The 19,933-nt window shown below is 47.7% G+C and overlaps 1 protein-coding gene across 2 annotated transcripts in view; it reads right to left on the minus strand.

Moving 5' to 3' along the window:
• SFI1 (SFI1 centrin binding protein) overlaps nucleotides 1-19,933 on the minus strand; it is a 98,620-nt gene that overhangs the window by 38,534 nt on the left and 40,153 nt on the right. For both annotated transcript variants that reach the window (XM_056116477.1, XM_056116476.1), the window contains exons 9-11: nucleotides 7,783-7,939; nucleotides 5,753-5,914; nucleotides 967-1,037 (exon numbers count right to left, since the gene is read on the minus strand). In XM_056116477.1, the coding sequence (XP_055972452.1) occupies nucleotides 967-1,037; nucleotides 5,753-5,914; nucleotides 7,783-7,939 (390 nt within the window). The remainder of the gene's footprint in view (nucleotides 1-966; nucleotides 1,038-5,752; nucleotides 5,915-7,782; nucleotides 7,940-19,933) is intronic.

Raw genomic sequence — 19,933 nt, forward strand, 5'->3', positions numbered from 1 at the left:
GACAAACGCTGCTCTCTCCCACCTCTGTGAGTGGGAGATCTCTCACGCAGTGGACACCACCACCAACTCAGGATAAGACATTAACTTGGCCTGTATGGAACAAGACTTTTTTCCGGTGCTTGTGTGTGTGTGTGTGTGTGTGTGTGTGTGTGTGTGTGTGTGTCATTAGGTCCTTCATGAGTGGGGGTGGGATTGAAGGTCAGAAAAGGACTCTTTGGGGCTGGAGCAATAGCACAGTGCGTAGGGCTTTTGCTGCCTTGCACACGGCCGACGTGGATTTGATTCCCAGCATCCCATATGGTCCCCTGAGCACCGCCAGGAGTAATTCCTGAGTGCATGAACCAGGAGTAACCCCTATGTATTGCTGGGTGTGACCCAAAAAGAAAAAAAAAAAGGACTCTTTAAGTGTCTCAAGTTATGGGTAGCTTCTTTGGCCCATTGTAATCAGGAGTGGCACACATGTGTGTCACACGAGTGTGATTTACATCTGCCTGTCTCTAGCTCTATCAGTAATGCCTCACATATAACATAAGCCAAGTTTACTCCTTTATTATGCCCTGGGCTTGAGTTTCCTGAGACTGAAGAGAGACCAGAGATTTCCATACTGTGCTCTGTAGGACCCCAAAGCCTCCTAAAAGTGTCTAAAGACCACCGTGTATGGCAAGGACAAAGGAGAACTGGCACTGGGACAGGGACTTTGCACTTGCCTTTAACCCAGTTCACATTCTCAGCCTCTTTATTCGAATTGGAGGGGGGGCAAGCAGAAAATGCAGATTATCTCTGAGGTTCCTTTCAGCTGCAACCCCTCTGACCCCCGCACCGGTACTGAGAGCAAGTGAGAATAAGCCAGTCCCAATTAGAGTGGGTCCAACCTACCCACTACCCACCTAACTTGAGGCACTTAAAAAGCATGACATGGGTCCAGGTCCCCCCGAGGTGGATGCCTGGGAAAGGCCCCCAGCTTACCAGCAAGCTGCGCCGATGGTGTTCTTCTGCCACCTGGCCTTGGGCAGCTTCTTCTGCACACAGCAGCCCGTCTGCCAGAGAATTAAGGACTCTCTTCTCAACATGGACCCCACCCCCAGCCCCCAGCATGGTGCATACCTAGGGAGGCTTGTCAGAAGGCCGAATGGGCAGTTGGCCACTGGCTTCCCCTGGTGCCCCAGGGGCGTATGGACAAAGGGAGCCCATGTCGCTTAGACCACAGCTGGCCTCACTTTGCTCCCTGTGTAGCACAACTGGTCCTGTTGTTCATCGATTTGCTCGAGCGGGCACCAGTAATGTCTCCATTGTGAGACTTCTTGTTACTGTTTTTGGCATATTGAATATGCCACAGAGAGCTTGCCAGGCTCTGCCGTGTGGGCAGGATATTCTAGGTAGTTTGCCGGGTTCTCCGAGAGGGACGGAGGAATCGAACCCAGGTCGGCTGCGTGCAAGGCAAACGCCCTACCCACTGTGCTATCACTCCAGTCCAACTGGTAAGAAGAAAAAAAAAGTTGAGACCCAATGCCACCAATAATCAGTAAACATTTAAAAATTACCTTAACTTTTCTATTTTTGTGGCTGGGAGAGTCACACTTAGCCATGCTTGGGGCTACTCCCTGCATCACTGAGAGGTTGATGCAGGGCTGGGGATCAAACCTGGGGGTCCCACATGCAAAACATATGGTCCTTGGAGCCTGAGAGATAGTACAGTGGCAGATAGCATGCAGCAGAGCTGGGTTCATTCCTTGGCACCGTATACAGTCCCCTGGTCCCTGCTAAGAATGATCCCTGAGCACAGAATATGCTTAAAGAGGGGCTGGAGCGATAGCACAGCGAGTGGGGCATTTGCCTTGCACGCAGCCAACATGGCCGACACAGGTTCGAGTCCCAGCATCCTATATGGTCCCCCGAGCACCGCCAGGAGTGATTCCTTGGTGCATGAGCCAGGAGTAACCCCTGAGCATTGCTGGGTGTGACCCAAAAAGCAAAAAAAAAGAAAAAAGAAAAAAGAATATGCTTAAAGAGTCAGCCTTGAGCCCTGCTGGGTGTGGATCAAAAAGCAAAACAAAACCAAAAAAAAAAAGAAATCCATATGTGCTCTAGCCCTTTGTGGCCCCTCAAAACTACACTGTTCAGGGCCAGAGCAATAGTACAGTCTTGCATGAAGCCCACTTGGATGTGATCCCTGGCATCCCATATGATCCCCTGAGCAACACCAAGAGTTAATACCTGAGTGCAGAGCCCCCAAACAAATACAAACAAAAACCTCCCTACCCACTATACTATCTGCTGCCCCCTGCAATCATATCTTTAGAAGCAGAGCCCATTCTCTTTCTCTTTGTATTTTCTTTCTTTGGCAACACAATCTGATCATACGTTTGAGCTAAAAATGCTGCAAGTTATTTTCAAACTTTTTCTCTGCCCACTTCTTCCAACTCAGTTGCCAAGTCCATCTGTTCTCCCAAATCTTTCCCGTTCTCCATCCCTGCCCCCAACATCCTCTAACCTTCATTTGTCTCGTCACTCACTGATCTCACTGAAAAGAGACTCTCCAAACCGGTCTGGCCTCTGTATCACATAACTCATCTTCCTACTAGTTTCCCTCTTATCATCTAGATTTATCCTTTCTGTTTTTGGCTTGCTTTTCACTTGGGAGCTACACCTAGTGGTGCTCATAGGTTACTCCTGCTGCTGTGCTCAGAACAAGCTCTGCAGTGCTCAGGGGAGCATGTGAGGCCCACGCTCCAAGCCAGGGCTGCCACACAGAAAGCACATGTTCCAGCTTTCACCGTTGGCACCTGGCCCCAGGTGAATCCTTTCTTCGCATCACCTCTCTTCATAAAGCCCGATTAGCGCTCCCGGGTGCCTTGGGATAAAGTCCCAACTCCTGACAGCTTCAACCAAGCTCATCCCAAACTCGTCGCCCCATCACTACCCTGCCACCATCTGTACTCCTACAACTCACTACAGATCCTCTCACCATCCCTGGATGCTTTTCCTGTCACTCCTCCAGCCAGAAACACCCTCTCAACTCCTCTTCCTTCCGGAAGGACTTGCCAACCCCTAAGACTTGCATTCAATTCAAAAGTCCCTTCCTCCACTGAGTCCCCTCGGCAGCTCTCGACCTATTGCTCTATTGCTATGGCAGCACTTACCATTCCAGACCATAATAAACATGTTCGTGCTTACTTTCCCTCCCAGACACTGAACGACCATAAGTCTCTCGAGTGTCCATACCCCAGAACTTAGGCAGGAGTTTAACACTGACCAGAGGTCAACGAGCAAGTGACTGTGTGGGTGAACACCCCCGGCAGATCAAAGCCTGCCCTAGCACAGTAAGGGGCAGGGACTAAGAACATGTGCATTGTGGGCTGGTACTCAGTGGGGAAGGCGCTTGCCTCGCATTGACCCGGGTTTCATCCCCGGCACTCCGTACGGTTCCCTGCGCCCCGCCAGGAGTGAGCCCTAAGTACAGACCCAGAAGTAAGGCCCCGAGCACAGCCAGGTGTGGCGCCTAAACAAACAGAAAAACCCACATGGACATGGGAGGATGGGCCTGGGATTCAAATCTCCAGTGACTAACTCTACCATTGGGAATTCCTCACTGCCCCCTAAATCTGTTTCCTCAGCTCCAAAACAGAAATGGTGACACTTTCTCCACAGAGTTGCTATGAAGAATAAGGAGATAATGTATAATGTCTGCAGAGCAAAAGTTCATTTTATGAAGCTAGATTAACAATAATAAAGCTGCCAAGAGACAGATGGTGGTGGCTATTTCCAACACCTACTTAGCAGAGAAAAGCAATGACATGGTAACACAACATTTGGCCCAGTGGGATTACCACTTTGGTGTGGTGGGAGGGGGAGAAGGGGTTGCAATCATGGTGGAACAGAAGAATACTAACATTATCTTAAGCAGAGTGGTGGATACACGGGTGTTTGTTTATTATTAGCATTTACACTATAGGTGCCTGTTAAATGTGATCTTTTATATAAATATTACCAAATCAGCAAATTGGTTTTTTTTTGTTGTTCGTTTTGGGACCACACCTGGTGGTGCTCAGGGCTCACTACTAGCTCTGTGCACAAAGATCACTCCTGGTTCGGCTCTGGGAAGCAGGTGGGTGTCAGGGATTAAACTTGGGTCACTGTAAGGCAAGTGTCTTTCTCACTGTACAGGCGCTGGGGAAAAAATGCTGGATTTGTTGTTTGTTTTCTTCTTGTTGTTGTTGTTGTTTGTTTTCAAAAACAATTTTTTTGGTTTGTTTTTGGCTGAGCTCAGTCAGGGCTTACACCTGGGCTCTGTGCTCAGGGATCACTCTGGTGGGGCTCTACAAACTATAGAGGGAGCCGGGAATTGAACCTGGATTAGCTGTGTGCAAGGCAGTCCCCTTATCCGCTGTATTATTTCTCTGACCCCCCCAGCCCCCACAAATTTTAAGAGGTCACACTTGGTAATGCTGAGGGCAGCAGTATAAAGTGCAGGGGATTAAACTCAGGGCCTCAGATTAGCTAGGTATGTGATCTAACATCTATGTTATATCTAGATCTAAATTTATAAAATATATATTTTGCTGGGCTGGAGCTACAGCACAGCAGGTAGGGTGTTTGCCTTGCAAGCGTCCCACATGGCCGACCCGAGTTCGATTCCTCTGCCCCTCTTGGAGAGCCCGGCAAGCTACCGAGAGTATCTCGCCCACACGGCAAAGCCTGGCAAGCTCCCCGTGATGTATTCCATATGCCAAACACAGTAACAACAAGTCTCACGATGGAGACGTTACTGGGCCCGCTCGAGCAAATCAATGAATAATGGGAGGACAGTGACAGTGACTTATATTTTGCTGGAAGACAAGGGGTATTTGTCTCTCAGCCTATGGTGCTCACAGGTCACTCCTGGCGGTACTTGGGGAAATCAATGTGAAGCCCGGTATCAAGCTGAAGTTGACCACAATCAGGCACAAACCTTTTTTAATTTTTATTATTCTTTTTTTTTTTTTGCTTTTTGGATCACACTCGGTGATGCACAGGGGTTACTTCTGGCTTTGCACTTAGGAATTACTCCTGGCGGTGCTCAGGGGACCATATAGGATGCTGGGAATCGAACCTGGGTCTGCCACATGCAAGGCAAACGCCCTACCCGCTGTACTATTGCTCCAGCCCCACAAACTTTTTTCTGAGAGGGTGCACAATTGGCAGTTCCCAGGGCTCACATCTGGTTCTGTGCTCAGGGGACCATATGCAGTGTCAGGGATCAAACACAGGTCATTCACATACAGGGTAAGTATCCTACGCACTGTATGATCTCACACCAAAAGAGGCACCTTTACCCCTGTACTATGTCTCCAGATGCAACCAAGTATTTTTGCTGTGTTTCTGGGACCACACCTGGTGGCACTTGGGGAACCACGAGGTGCTGGGAAAGCAAACCAGGGGTTCCCACATTTCAGCCTTTGGAGCCCTCTCACCAGTCCTATACAAACAAAAAATATTCTTTTGGTTCGGGAATCACACCCAGTGGTTCCCATGAACTCCTCCCAGCTCAGGGGTAACTCCCTATGGTGGTCGAGGGGGCTATCTGGGGCTGGGAGTTGAACTTGGGGCTCCCATATGGAAAGAATATACTCCAACTTTCTGAGCCATTTCCCTGGCCTCCTACACAAAATCTTTAACGAAAGATATCACCATTGGTCTATTCTGTATAAAATTGTTCAGTCATTGTGTGTGTGTATGTATGGGTGTGTGTCTGTCTGCTCATCGTAAAGGATACAGTGTTTCCAGTGGGAAAAGGCCCTCCGCAGCTTCATCCTCCTGGCCAGTTCCTCTAGCAGAGCACGGTGGGCATACAAGCTCTCCCTCCGCTCCCAGGCCCACTGCCAATCACAGAAGTGTTTCTGAAGCAGTGTGACACGGTGGAATCGCTCAGCCATCTCTGCAGCAAGAAAATATCCTAAGTGCTGGTCCCAAACCAAAGACAAGTGATGAGCTGAAAACATCTTTTTTTTTTTTTTGCTTTTTGGGTCACACCTGGCGATGCACAGGGTTTATTCCTGGTTCACACACTCAGGTATTACTCCTCGCAGTGCTCAGGGGACCATATGGGATGCAGGGAATCGAACCCACGTTGGCCACGTGCAAGGCAAACGCCCTACCACTAGGCTATCACTCCAGCCCCTAGAAACATCTTTTAAGACAAGGTACATCCCATTAGGGCAGACAAGGGTACCATGGGATTCAAGGGTACTCTCAACAAAGATGCTGAGAATAAAAACCTTTTCGACCAGGAGGGTTAATAGGTATTCCTTAGCTACATTCTCTTCTCACCAAGGAAAAAGAAAGGATCAAGTTTTCTTTTTCTTTGCTTTTTTTTTTTCCTGGAGGGGTGGAAAGGGTACACCCAATGGTGCTTTGGGCTTACTCCTAGTTCTGTACTCAGGTATCACTCCTGGCAGTGCTCAGGGACCATATGCAGTGCCAGGATTAGTAAGGCCGTGCACACTGTCTATCTCCCTAGTCCCCTGCTTTTACTTTTTTATTGCTGTCTCCTGAAGAAGAGACTGGGGACTGAGGCAATGATATATAACTAAGTCCAAATTCAAGGGATTTTCTGAGCTTTGAACCAGGCAGATTCTAGCTGCTACCGGGAACACCTCTGAAAGCTAATTAACTATGGCGTTCATGAGTTGCATCCAGGAAGCAGAAGGTTCTGGAATTTGAATGCTGTAACGAAAGGGACTTTAGTCTGCAACTCATTGTGCTATATCACTAAATGACTTCACCTACCAGACTTAGGTAAAGCGATATTCATCCACTGTCGTCATTCAAAAATTGACATTCTAGCTCTTCGAAGGGAACGTTGGCAGCCTCGGAGATTTCTTGTAAGGATGCCTGGGTGAAAGCTGGAAAGCCTGATCCAGCAACTAGCATAGTGCTAGCTCAACTAACATCTACTCCGGTTCAGGAAATCTAGTATAGAAGCTGAAGAGATAGTGCAGTCATAGTATAGTCTATCCTTGCACATAGCGGACTCTGATTTGATCCCTGAGCACCACCAGGAATGATCTCTTAGCAAAGAGCCAGAAGTAAGCCCGGAGCACCATCAAGTATGGTCCCAAACAAAAATGAAAAAAAAAGAAATCAAGCATAAAAAAATATGCATGATCATGATCCATGTATGATTATTCTGACCTCCTGAACTCCACAAATTTCTATGCTATGGTATCATTCATAATAATCACAGTATTTAAAAAATATTGGGGGCCACACCCGGTAGTGCTCAGGGCTTATTCCTGGCTCTGCACTCAGGAATTACTCCTGGCATATGGGTTATCGAAGATCAAACCCAGGTCGGCTTCATGCATGGCAAATGCCCTACCTGCTGCACTATCTATCACTCCAGCCCTAATCACAGTATTGATAACATAATTTAAGAGTCCAGGGGCTGGAGCGATAGCACAGCAGATAGGGCATTTGCCTTCCACGCAGCCAACCTAGGTTCGATTCCCAGCATCCCATATTGTCCCTTGAGTACCGCCAGGAGTAATTCCTTAGTGCATGAGCCAGGAGTAACCCCTGTGCATTGCCAGGTGTGACCCAACAAACAAAAAAAAAAATAGTCCACTGAATAAAACAATATGTATAGACAAAAAGTCCAGAAGGTAATAATTTAAATGTGAACTTCGGGTCCTGTGTTTTCTGCCTTAATCTTTTCTCCAAATTCATGGTAACTTCTTGCCATCTCTTTCCTTAGTGCGGCACTGATTCAGGAGAGTAGGAACTGTCCATTCTCTTCCTGCTCACCTTTCCACTGCCTCTTCACCCTGCGGATCTGCAGGTGCTGGAGCCAGGCCTTCAGGGATTTCCACTTCAGCCAGTGCTGATGGTGCTTCACTGCCAAGATCAACTTCCGCCGCTGCCTCCAGACATGCAGCAGTTGTTCCTGCCACCGTGACCAAACCTGAATACCAGAGAAAAGACCCTGATCAAAAGAGAGGCAGGAAAACAGAGGAGAAGGCTGGGAAAGAGACAGACAGACAGACAGAGAGATGAGACCCGCTTGAAACAGTAATATCAGAGACAAAGAACTCCCCAAGCAGGAGTAGCTTAATGAGAAGTTTGGTGTCAAAGCATCTTTTTGTTGTTTTGCTTTGTTTTGGGGGGGGGCCACACCTAACAGTGCTCAGAGGGCATTCCTGGCTGGGCTCACAGCGCCAGTCAGGTGCCAGGGATTGAAGTGGGTAGGCTGAGTGCAAAGCAAATGCCTGCCAGGTATACTGGAACTGCCCAGAACTCCTTTTCTTAAACATGGAACACTTCCTTTCTTTCATCTCAGCTAACTATCAATCTTCCAGGCCAGAGTAATAGAACAGTGGGTAGGGCACGCAGCTGACCCATATTTGATTCATGGCACTACATATGACCCCCTGAGCCCACCAGAAATAATCCCTGAGCACAACAGAGCCAGGAGTCACACCTGAGTACTGGTAGGTGTGATGCCCTGCGCCCCCCCCAAAAAAAAAACCATAATGAGTTAAAATAGTGAGGAATATACAATATCTACATTCTCTGTGATTGGGTAGTTGTTAAAAAATAAAAAGCTTGGAGTCATAGCAATAACACAGTGGGTAGGGTGCTTGCCTTGCATGTAGCCAACCCAGGTTTAATCCCCGGCATCCTCTATGGTCCCCCAAGCATCACCAGGAGTGATTCTTGGGAACCAGGACTAAGCCCTGAGCACCACTGGGTGTGACCCAAAACCAAAAAAAAAAAAAAAACCCTAAAAAAATAAAAAAAGCTATGGGTTGGAGAGATAGCACAGTGGGTAGGACGATTACCTTGCACGGGGCTGATATGAGTTCAATCTCTGGTACCCAAACGGTTCCCCAAGCCCTGGCAGAAGTGTCCTTGGCACAGGGGTAGGAGTGAGCCCTGAACACCATTGGGTGTGGCCTTCCCCCTCCACCAAGTCAACCCTCACTACTGCTGAGAAAAGCTAACGGCCAAAGGCACCAGAATTGAGAGTTTGTCTACAAAACTAAGTTTACAAGGGATGAGGAGAGAAGAAGGAAGATGAAGGAGTGGGAGGGTCTTTGGTAGTGGTGGGGTATAGTGTTGGAACAATGTATGCCTAAAACTATCATTAACCGTATTGTTGTTCTTTGTGTGTGTGTGTCTGTTTTTCTGGGTGGGGGGTTGGGGGGAGAAACACAAGTGCCACCTGGCAATGCTCAGGAGTTACTCCTGGCTCTGAACTCAGGAATTACTCCTGATGGTGCTTGGGGGACCAAATGGGGTACTGGGGATCGAACCCAGGCTGGCCACATGCAAGGCAAACACACTACCCCCTATAGTATCTCTCTAGACCCCTCATTAACAGTACTGTAAATCATGGTTTTAACAATAAAAATGTGAGAATAGGGGCCAGAGCAATAGTAGAGCAGGTAATACGCTTGCCTTGCAAGACGCCAACCCGGGTTCAATCTCCAGCATCCCATATGTCCCCCGAGCTTCCAGAAGTAAGCCCTGAGCAACTCCCCAAAACAAACCCCCACAAAAGAGGGACTATAAAAGAAATGAAACAAAGCTCATTGGAGTCGCACACTTGGCCGCCACGCGCTCACTCTGTGCTTCTCCAGTTGTGCTTATATACCTGCTCACCAAGGGCTGCTCTCTCAGTTGACGCTTGCAAGTTATGGTTTTGCTGCTCTCCCAACTTGCACGTCCTGCTGTGGTGCCCGCCAGGAATCAAAGCCTTTTTTGTGGGGCTCACACACAGCTGGCGGGGGTGCTGCAGGGACTGCAGAAAGCAGAGCCACCAGGCTCATGTTCAGGGCATGTGGAATATTTGACCTGTAACTGTACACTTGCAAGGGAGGAGCCGTGAGTTTCTCTGCTGCTCTTCTCAGCCCTAAACCAGTTACTTTCAGGGGCTGGAGCGATAGTACCATGGGCAGGGTGCTTGCCTTGGATGTAGCCAACCCAGGTTTAATTCCCAGCATCATATAGGGTCCCCAAGTCTGTCAGAAGTGATCCTTGAGAACAGAGACTGGAGTAAGGCCTGAGCACTGGTGGGTGCATCCCCAAACCACTTCCCAAAAAACCAAACCAAACAAAACAAAAGCCAGTTATTTTCAAAAGCCAACAAATCAGCATTCCTTTCTGGACCACATGCTTTGCCATCCGATTAACTCTTGAGTAACCCCTTGTTTTCTTAACTCCTAAAAAAGAGCAACTTTCTAATTTCTCTTCTCCTAGGCAGGTTTTCTTGAACGTTCTCCCCTTCAGGCTTCATAAAGCTGCTGTATCAACACCATCAGGTTATCAAAATCTCCACACTGCTCAATCTGAAGGTAAAATCTCAGCCTTCACTTTCCCAGACCTAGCAGAGAACTCAGCAATCACACCCCTCATTCACCTGGTTTCAGGGATACCTTACATCTCTCTTTGAATCCCACTTCTGCACCTGAAGGCCTTGTTCTACCCTCTTCTTCTCTAGCTAAACATACTCTGGGCTTTCCCCCAGTCTCCGGCTTGAAATACCATCTGCATGCTGACATCCTCGTAAGTCATGATCTCTGGCCTCCACTGTCCTCAATTCTACATATATATCCAAGTGTCCTGACATTTCCTTATGAATATTCAAAAGGCCTAAGGGCCAGAGAGATAGTACAAGGGTTGAGGTGCTTGCCTTGCATATGGCTGACCCACTGAAATCCTCAGCACTGCCAAGGAGTCCCTTAGCAAAGTAAAAAGGCCCTGAGCACTGTTGCGTGCAGCTCAATCCTCCAAAATAGGCCTACTAGGTCCATCCTGACACCTCCCAAAATAAAATCCAAAAGTCAAGAGGCCTTTTGGGACAGAGGGGTGCCTTGCAAGCACAAGGCTACACACACATTCTGCACTGCCAGGCTGGGCCCAGGTAATCACAGGGAATAGTCACCTAGCACTGCCATGTAGGGCTTCTATTGTAACATCAAGAACAGTTCAGGATGAAGATACTGAATTTCTAGTCAACCCCACAAATCTGCTCTTGCTTTCTCCATCCTTTTCAGTGCAGTAACTGTTTCAGTTGCTTTACTGGTTTTGTTTTTAGGCCACACCCGGCTGTGCTCAGGGCTTACTCCTGGTTCTGTGCTCAGGGGTTACTCCTGGCAGGGTTGGGGGATCAGGATTGAGCCTGGGTTGGCCAAGGAAAAGCGCCTTACCCGCTGTACTATCTCTCCAGGCTCGAGTTAAATTTTAAGTCAAAAGTCTCTAAGTCAGGGGAAAGGGGTAGGGGGATGGAGTATGGAAACACGGGTAGAGGGAAGTCGACACTGGTGGTGAGATTGGTGTTGAAATACCTTGGGGCCACAGAGATAGTACAGAAGGTAGGGTATTTGCCATGTATGTAGCTGACCGGGTTGATCCCAGCATTCCATATAGTCCTTCAAGCACCGCCAAGAGTAATTCCTGATGGTTGAGCCAGGAGTAACCCCTGAGCATTGCTGGGTGTGGCCCCAGACCACCCCCCACACACCAAATTATATGATTAAACTCAGGTATCAATTCACTTATAAATCACGTTTAATTTTTTTTCATCTGTGTCATCTTGAACTTTCTCTGACAACTTACCTCTTACCTATCCATTAGCATATCTGATTGAAATGTCTTCAAAATATGTCCAGAAAAGTAATTCCAGAATCAAAAATCATCTTATTAGTATTATCCAAAATCTCACTGGGAATTTTCTAACTGCTGTCATGTTTATCCTTGATCTTGCATTGAGCTATCTCTCTGGCCCCTCATGATTCTTTCTGATGCTCAAACTATACTATCTTTTTCATTGTTTGGGGGTCACAACAGAAATACTCCTGGCTCTGCACTCAGGAATTACTCACAGTGGTGCTCAGGGGGCCAATCTGGATATCAGGAATCAAACCCTGGTCGTGCAAGCAAGCAACATACCTGCTGTAATATCTCTCCAGCCGCTAACTTATGTTTTTAACTGGAGGGAATTGGGGTCATATCCAGTGGTGCTCAGGAATCACTCCTGGTTGTGCTCAGGAAGACAATATGTAATATCAGGAATCAAACCTGGGTCAACTACCTGAAAGGTACATCTTAACCTCTATAACATCTCTCACTCACTCCCACCCCCCATCTATTGGATTTTAAAGCTTCTTGAAGAAATTTGTTGGTAGTAGTAGTATTTTGGTAGTCATTACTACAAGTTTTACATATTCCAGTGTATTTTAAAATTCCAGGGATTGAGCTCAGTAGGCTGAACGTGCATTTCACGTGTCAGGACCCAAGTTCTATCCCAGACACCAGACTGAAGCAGGCAGGTAGGGAAAGGGCCCCCACCCTCAGGCGATGAGTTCTTGGGATGTAATAAAACTAAGAGATGGGATTTGAAGAAGTTTCTCTGTCACTAGCCCTAAGGCTGCCAGGACCCTCTTTGTGGACACAGAAACTAAGGCCTAATAGGACCTTTTCCTGGTGTCAGCATAGACTCAGAGAAGGCTGCATCCCCTCCCCTGACCCCTCACCCCTCCACTCTCCCTGCAGAAGTAGTTCCAGCAGGAACAAAGGCCAGGGAAGGAGTATCAAAGAAGACCATCACCTACTCCCAACTCTATGCCTTGGCAACCACCCTAGCAACTGGATTCCGGCCTAGGTAGAAAGCCCCACGTGGAGAGGAAACCCTATAAAAGCCAAGTTGAACAAAGGAAGCGCAGCCCTGTGGTCCCGAGCCCAGGTGCTGCCCAAACACTTGCATCGCCCACATCTCCCTTCTTCAGATGTGGTCCATCACATCTGGATGCTAGGAAGTACTGGGGCTCTCTCTCCACCCTGGAGAAGCCCACGTTCTCCCTCTCCCTCTCCCCTTCCTCAAAACTTCCAAATAAAGCCTGGTTTTACTTCACTGCTCATCTCCTGAAATTCTTCTCTGGGAGAAAGGTTAGGTTAGGTTAGGCCCAAGAGGCCTGGGTTAGGGCTAGGTCTGACCTTCCTTTCCCACAAGCAGATGAGGATAGAGAGAAGACGGCAGATTCCCACTCGAGGCTGCCGCCTCTCTCCTCCCCACTGAAGTCACCCGAGAACCCCACAGTCTTCAAGATGGTCTCCCATGTATGCTGTGAGCAACCCAGAAGCAGAGCTGGAAGTGGCCCCTGAGCACTGCTGGGTGTGGGGGTATTCCCCCAAACCAGAATAAATGGATATAATAAAGCTTCAGAGTTTTTTCCTTGTTTTACTTTATAAAACATTCACATGGTTCCAAAGTTTAAAATCAGTTCAGGGGGCTACAGACAGTGCAGCGGACAGGATGTTGCCTCGCATGTGGCTGAGGGGCGCCTGAACCCCGGCATCCCAGATGGTCTCCTGAACTCTGCCAGGGCTGTGATTCCTGAGCACAGAACAAGGAGTAAGCCCTGAACACTGCTGAGTGTGGCCAAAAAGGTTCACAGCAAGTTCAGAGAGCCCCCCTCCCCTTCCCCCTTAACCAAAGGGCAGCACACAATGAACCACAGTGCTCATGTTTAGAGGTAGGTTCAATAAGATCACTCCTCTGCTTCCAGCTTCCTACTTCCCCTGGAGCAAGCCCAAGCCCTTGTGGACATCTCCCTGCACTGTAATCTGCCTTCTCATCACCTCATGACTAAGTCCTTCCTACTCTCTCCTGCTCATCAGTATATCACTATTATCACTAAAATTATCAAGTTCATGCCTGGGATGACTCAATTTACATACGTGACGGGTTTCCCCTATAGGTAAGAACTCAGTGTATTGTAGTAGCACTGCACTGCACTGTTCTCCCGTTGTTCCTCGATTTGCTCGAGCAGGCCCAGTAATGTCTCCATTGTGAGACTTGTTACTGTGTTTAGCATATTGAATACGTCATGGGTAGCTTGCCAGGCTTTGCTGTGTGGGCAAGATACTCTCGGTAGCTCGCCAGGCTCTCTGAGAGGGGTGGAAGAATTGAACCCAGCTTAGCCGGGCCGGCTGCACGCAAGGCAAATGCCCTACTGCTGTGCTACAGTTCCAGCCCAGTATTATAGTAACAATCCTATTTTTTTTTCTAATATGTTCTGTTACGTTCTAATATGTTGTTGACAAGTAGATAACAAAATTAATAAGAAAGAGTAAAGGCAATGGCTGGAGTGATAATATAGTGGGTAGGGCATTTGCCTTGCACTTGGCCGACCCGAGTTCGATTCCCAGCATCCTATATGGTCCCCTGAGCACCGCCAGGAGTAATTCCTGAGTGCAGAGCCAGGAGTAATCCCTGAGCAGTAATGGGTGAGAACCAAAAAGCCAAAAAAAAAAAAAAGGTATCACTGTTATCACTGTCGTCCTGTTGTTCATCGATTTCCTCGAGCAGGCACCAGTAACGTCTCCATTCATCCTAGCCCTGAGATTTTAGCAAGAGCCACATTGGAGGCTCCTTCAGGGTCAGGGGAATGAGACCCATCATTGTTACTGGGTTTTGGCATAGAGAATATGCCACGGGGAGCTTGCCAGACTCTGCTGTGTGGGCAGGATACAGTCGGTAGCCTGTCGGGTTCTCCAAGAGTGAGAACTAGACAATAAGAAATAATAAGAGGAGTAATTCCTGAGTGCAGAGCCAGGAGTAACCCCTGAGCAGTGATGGGTGAGAACCAAAAAGCCAAAAAAAGAAAAAGGGTAAAGGTAATTCTTAAAAATAGAATAAGGGGGGCAGGGGGATAGCACAGTGGGTCCTTGAACGTAGCCGACCTGGTTTCAATCCCCAATACCCCATAAGGTCACCAAGCCGTGCCAGGAGTGATCCCTGAGCACAAAGCCGTAAGTAATCCCTGAACACGGCTGGGGAAAGTCAAAAACAAATGAAAAGAATAAGAACAAAAATACACAGGCAATATTTTTGAGCATTTCCATACTCCAGCATTGCTCTAAGCATATATATCACCACATTTAATTCTTTTTTTTTCTCTTTGAGGAATGGTTTGTGTGACATCCAAGCTGCTGGTAGTGTGGGGACGCAGGTGGGGGGACAGGGGGACCGCAGTGCTGGGGATGGATCTTGAGTCGCGTCCCGCATACAAAACAAGTGCTCAGTCCAGCCTACCAGCTCTCTCTGACTCACCTCACAATTTACAAAACAATGAGGGTAGATAATAATCTACCTACAGATAAGAAATCTAAAGTACAATGAGGTCAAATAACTCACCCACCTAGTAGGCAAGAGAGGCAGGATTTCTAACTGGACATTCTGATCAAGGAAATTATGATCTTTCTTATCTGCTTCATAAAATTGTAATTGAAACAGTATGTCATTGACACAGGAATAGACAACTATGGCTGGAGAGATGGTATAGTAGGTAGGGCACTTGCCACTTATGTGGTGGATTCATCTCTGACATTCCATGTGGTCCCCCAAAACTGCCGGGAGTAATTCTTTCGTGCAGAGTCAGGAGTTATCCCTGAGCATCGCTGGGTGTGGCAAAGAAAGGAAGGAAGGAAGGAAGGAAGGAAGGAAGGAAGGAAGGGAGGGAGGGAGGGAGGGAGGGAATGAGGAAAGGACGGAGGGAGAAAGGGAGGGAGGGAGGGAGGGAATAATAGACCTGAGAGCATTGCTGGGGTGCAACAGACTGGAAAAAATTATCTACACTATATAACAGTCAAAAATAAAACTGGGGGTGGGAGGGAAGCTGAGGATATGAATGGAAGAAAGTCAACACTAGCGGTGGGATTGGTGTTGGGACATGACAACTGAAATCCAACTATTAATAACTATGTCAATAATGGTGCCTTTATATATATATATACATGTATATATAAAGGCAGTGGTGCCATTATTGACATATATATATATGGGTTAGGTTGGGGGGGGCTTTTTGGATTATACCTGGTACTGCTCAGGGGTTACTCCTGGCGGTGCTCGGGAACCATATGGGATGCTAGGGATTGAACCCAGGTCGGCTGTGTGCAAGGCAAATGCACTTCCTGCTGTACTATCATTCCAGCCCCAATACATATTTTTAATTTAATGTAAAAAAATAATTTGAGCACTAGAGAGACCTATAGTGGGTAAGGTGCTTGCTTGCCTTGTACATGGATGACCTGGGCTTAATCCCCAGGTCCCCACAAACTCTACAAGAAGTAATCCCTGAGTGCAGAGCCAGGCAGGAGTAAGCCTTGAGCACTGAAAAGTGTGGTCCCCAAATTAAAAAAATACAAAACAAAAAACATTAATAAAACTCGTGAAAAAAGATTAATAACCAGAATTTACAACAATGTCTACAAGTATCAGTAAAAAAAAAAAGACCATCACCAACAAAACCCCAAAAGAACAATTAGCGAAACAGAAAAAATATAAACAAGTTCAAAAAGAGAAACACAATGATAAATAAGTGCATAAAAAATGTTGGGCCTTACTAAGGATCAGTGAAATATAAATTAATCACTTAATCACTTAACTTCCCGTTAGTCGTCGATTTGCTCGAGCGGGCGCCAGTAACGTCTCCATTTGTCCCTGTCGCGTGCTAGTGTAGCCCAATGGCATCTCTTCACTCCGGGAACATGAAGGGCCTCAAACCGATCGTTCATGATCTTGACGAAGAAGTCTGACCATCTGGTAGTTGGGCGGCCACGCGGTCTTTTGACATCCCGTGGAATCCAGTCAGTAACAGCTCTAGTCCAACGGTCGTCTTTAAATCTCATTACGTGACCAGCCCATCTGATTTTCGACACCTTGGCAAATGAGACAGCGTCCCTGATCCTTGATCGTCGACGGATGTCAGAACTCCGGATTCTTTCTCTCATTTGAGTGAAACGTGATATTCCAAGCATAGCTCTTTCTACTCTTCTTTGGGAGACCTGAATAGCGTTCTCATCTTGTTTGCGTAGGGCCCAGGTCTCTGAGGCATATGTTAATGCAGGAAGAACAGTGGAATCAAAGAGATGTGCCCGGAGCCGGAGGTTCTTCGTCCTCTTAGCTATTTCTTCGACGTTCTTGAAGGCATTCCAAGCCGCTCTCTTCCTCCTGCGCAGCTCGGGTGCCAGGTCATTTGTCATGTTGACCTCTCGACCTAGGTACACATAGCTGTTGCATTCGGAGATGGTCGTTCCGTTGAGAGCGAATGGGGCGTCAGGAACGAGGCTGTTTCTCATAAGTATTGTCTTCATAAGATTCAGCTGTAGTCCTACCTTTCCACACTCACGGTCAAAGTCGGCCAGCATTTGTGCCACTTGGCTGATGTTTGGTGTTATTAAAACAATGTCATCAGCAAAGCGGAGGTGGTGTAGTTGCCGGCCATCTATCTTCACTCCCATTCCTTCCCATTCCAGTCGTCGCATGATGTTCTCGAGGGTGGCACTGAAGAGTTTCGGTGAAATGGTATCACCCTGCCGCACCCCTCTCTTGACATCAACGATCACTTCTTTGTAGAATGGTGAGATCCTGGTAGTGAATCCGTAATAGAGCTCACGGAGGATCCTGATGTATTGGGCTTGAATGCCCTGATTGGCTAGGGCTTCAATGACCGCTTCCGTCTCAAAAGAATCAAAGGCCTTCTTTAAATCAATGAACGTTAAACAGAGCGGCATCTTGAACTCCCGAGAAAACTATCTTCAAAAACTCTTGAGCTAATTCGCCAGCGTGGTTTGGCGCATGCCTCAGGCAACCGCAAGCTAACGTCCGCGCTCGCAAAGCAGTGCAGAGATGCGATCAAGGAAGACCTCAAAGAGAGAAGAGCAGAAGTACTGGTAGATGCGGCAGAAGCGGGGAAAAGTATTCGTAACGCCCGCCTGTCCTTCGCCAACTACAAGACCAAGATGACTGCCCTCCGACGTCCTGATGGATCCATCACATCCTCCAGAACGGCAATGGAGAAGATTATCCATGACTTCTACTCAAATCTCTTCGATAGCCATGTCCACTTGCCGACATACCAAATTCCACAGGATGGATATGTCGTTCCCAACGTTCTCCCTTACAAAATCCGACACGCCATTTCGTCGGTAAAGAAACAAACAGCACCCGGCCCAGACAAGGTCAGACCTGAACACCTGAAGAACCTGCCGTCAGTACTCATCAATACACTGGCTCGGCTCTTCACTCGCTACCTGTCTGAATGCAAGGTTCCGTCCCAATGGAAAACCAGCAGGACCGTACTACTGTTCAAGAAGGGAGACATCCATGACATTGGCAACTATCGCCCGATCTGCCTATTGTCTGTCATCTACAAGTTGTTCACTCGAGTCATCCTAAGTAGGATTGGCAGAACACTAGATGAAGGACAACCATGCGAGCAAGCCGGGTTCTGCAAAGGATTCAGCACCATCGACCATATCCATTGAAATATAAATTAAAGCAACAATTCCCACTTCACATCTCCTGGAGCGGTGAACAAGACCAAGCCTGGCACTGAGAAGTGCTGAGGAGGCTGCAAAGGATGAGACTGAAATATCAGCAGAGCCCCAGCACAGGCCTGAGAGCAACCGGCCACACTTCACAAAGAGCTGACCGGCCACTGACTCAACAACTTCACTTGTCGGAACCAGACTAGAGAAACTCTCAGATACTTGCACAAGCATATGGAGCTGAAGCAATAGTTTAGCAGGTAGGGCTTTTACACATGGCCGACCTGGGTTCAATTCCCAGCATCACATGTGGTCCCCAGACACCGCCAGGAGTAATTCCTGACTGCAGAGCCAGGAGTAACCCCTGAGTATCGCCAGGTGTGACCCAAAAAGAAAAAAAAAAGAACATTGCAGTAATACTTCTAACTAAAAAGTGGGGGAGGGCTGGAGTGGTGATCCCTGAGCTCTGAGGTAGGAGTAAGCCCTGTGCACCACTGGGCATACTCCCCCCACCCTGACACACACACACACACACACACACACACACACACACACACCACCACCACCACCAATAATCAGTGGTGTGAGCATAACTCAAATGTGAAACCCCTCAGAGCACTACATCCAAAATATGTGTGAGCATCACAGAAGTGAGGCTTTTGATGAGCCCGTGTGCTGCAACCTCTGGTCAACACAACAAGAGGAGAGGAACAGAGATTATTTAAAAAATAAAGCCTGAACCAGTTTCCCAGTCCAGTCTGGATACAGGCTCCTTTTTTTTGAGGGGGGGTTAGGACACATGTGGCGATGCTCAGGCATTACTCCTGGTGATGCTCAGAAGACCATGTGGGGTGCTACGAATCACGCCCAGGTCAGCTGGATGCAGGGCAAGTGCCCTACCCACTGCGCTATCTCTCCAGATCCTGAATCTCCCACCTTTTGGTAATAATGACATGAACTGAAGCTAGTTCAAATGGCCAGGGTGCATACTTGGCGTACAGAAGACCCAGTTCATTTCCTGGCACTGCATGGTCCCCAAACACTGCCAAGAGCAAAGTCCCAGCAATTTGCCAGGAGTAGCCTCAAAGCAACACTGGGTGCAGCACAAAACTTGCCAAATTTTAAAAAATATTAGGGGCTTGGAGAAATAGCACATCGGGTAGGGCATTTGCCTGGCACGCAGCCAACCTGGGTTCGATATCATATGGTCCCCGGAGCACCGCCAGGAGTGATTCCTGAGTGCAGAGCCAGGAGTAACCCCTATGCACCTCCGGGTATGACCCAAAAGGCACACTGAAAAGAAAATTGAGAAGGAAAGAAAATTGAGATAATGTATTTAATGCACTTAGTTCAATGCTACATACAAGACTACAACAATGCTTCTGCTGTTCTTAATACTATTAGTATTTTGTTTAGGCGGTCATGCCCAGCAGTGCTCAGGGCTTACTCCTGGCTCTGTGCTCAGGGATTATTCTTGGCAGTGTTCAGGGGGATTACATGAGTGCCAAGGATCAAACCCAGGTCAGCTGCATGCAAAGCAAGCACCTGAACCCTCCATACTATCTCGTCGGTTCCTTATTACTATTATTATCACTGGCAAAAAATACTATGTCTTGGGTCAGGG

The sequence above is a fragment of the Sorex fumeus genome, unplaced genomic scaffold (genome assembly GCF_029834395.1).
Source record: "Sorex fumeus unplaced genomic scaffold, SorFum_2.1 ptg000032l, whole genome shotgun sequence".
In the NCBI taxonomy this organism is placed as follows: Eukaryota; Metazoa; Chordata; class Mammalia; order Eulipotyphla; family Soricidae; genus Sorex; species Sorex fumeus.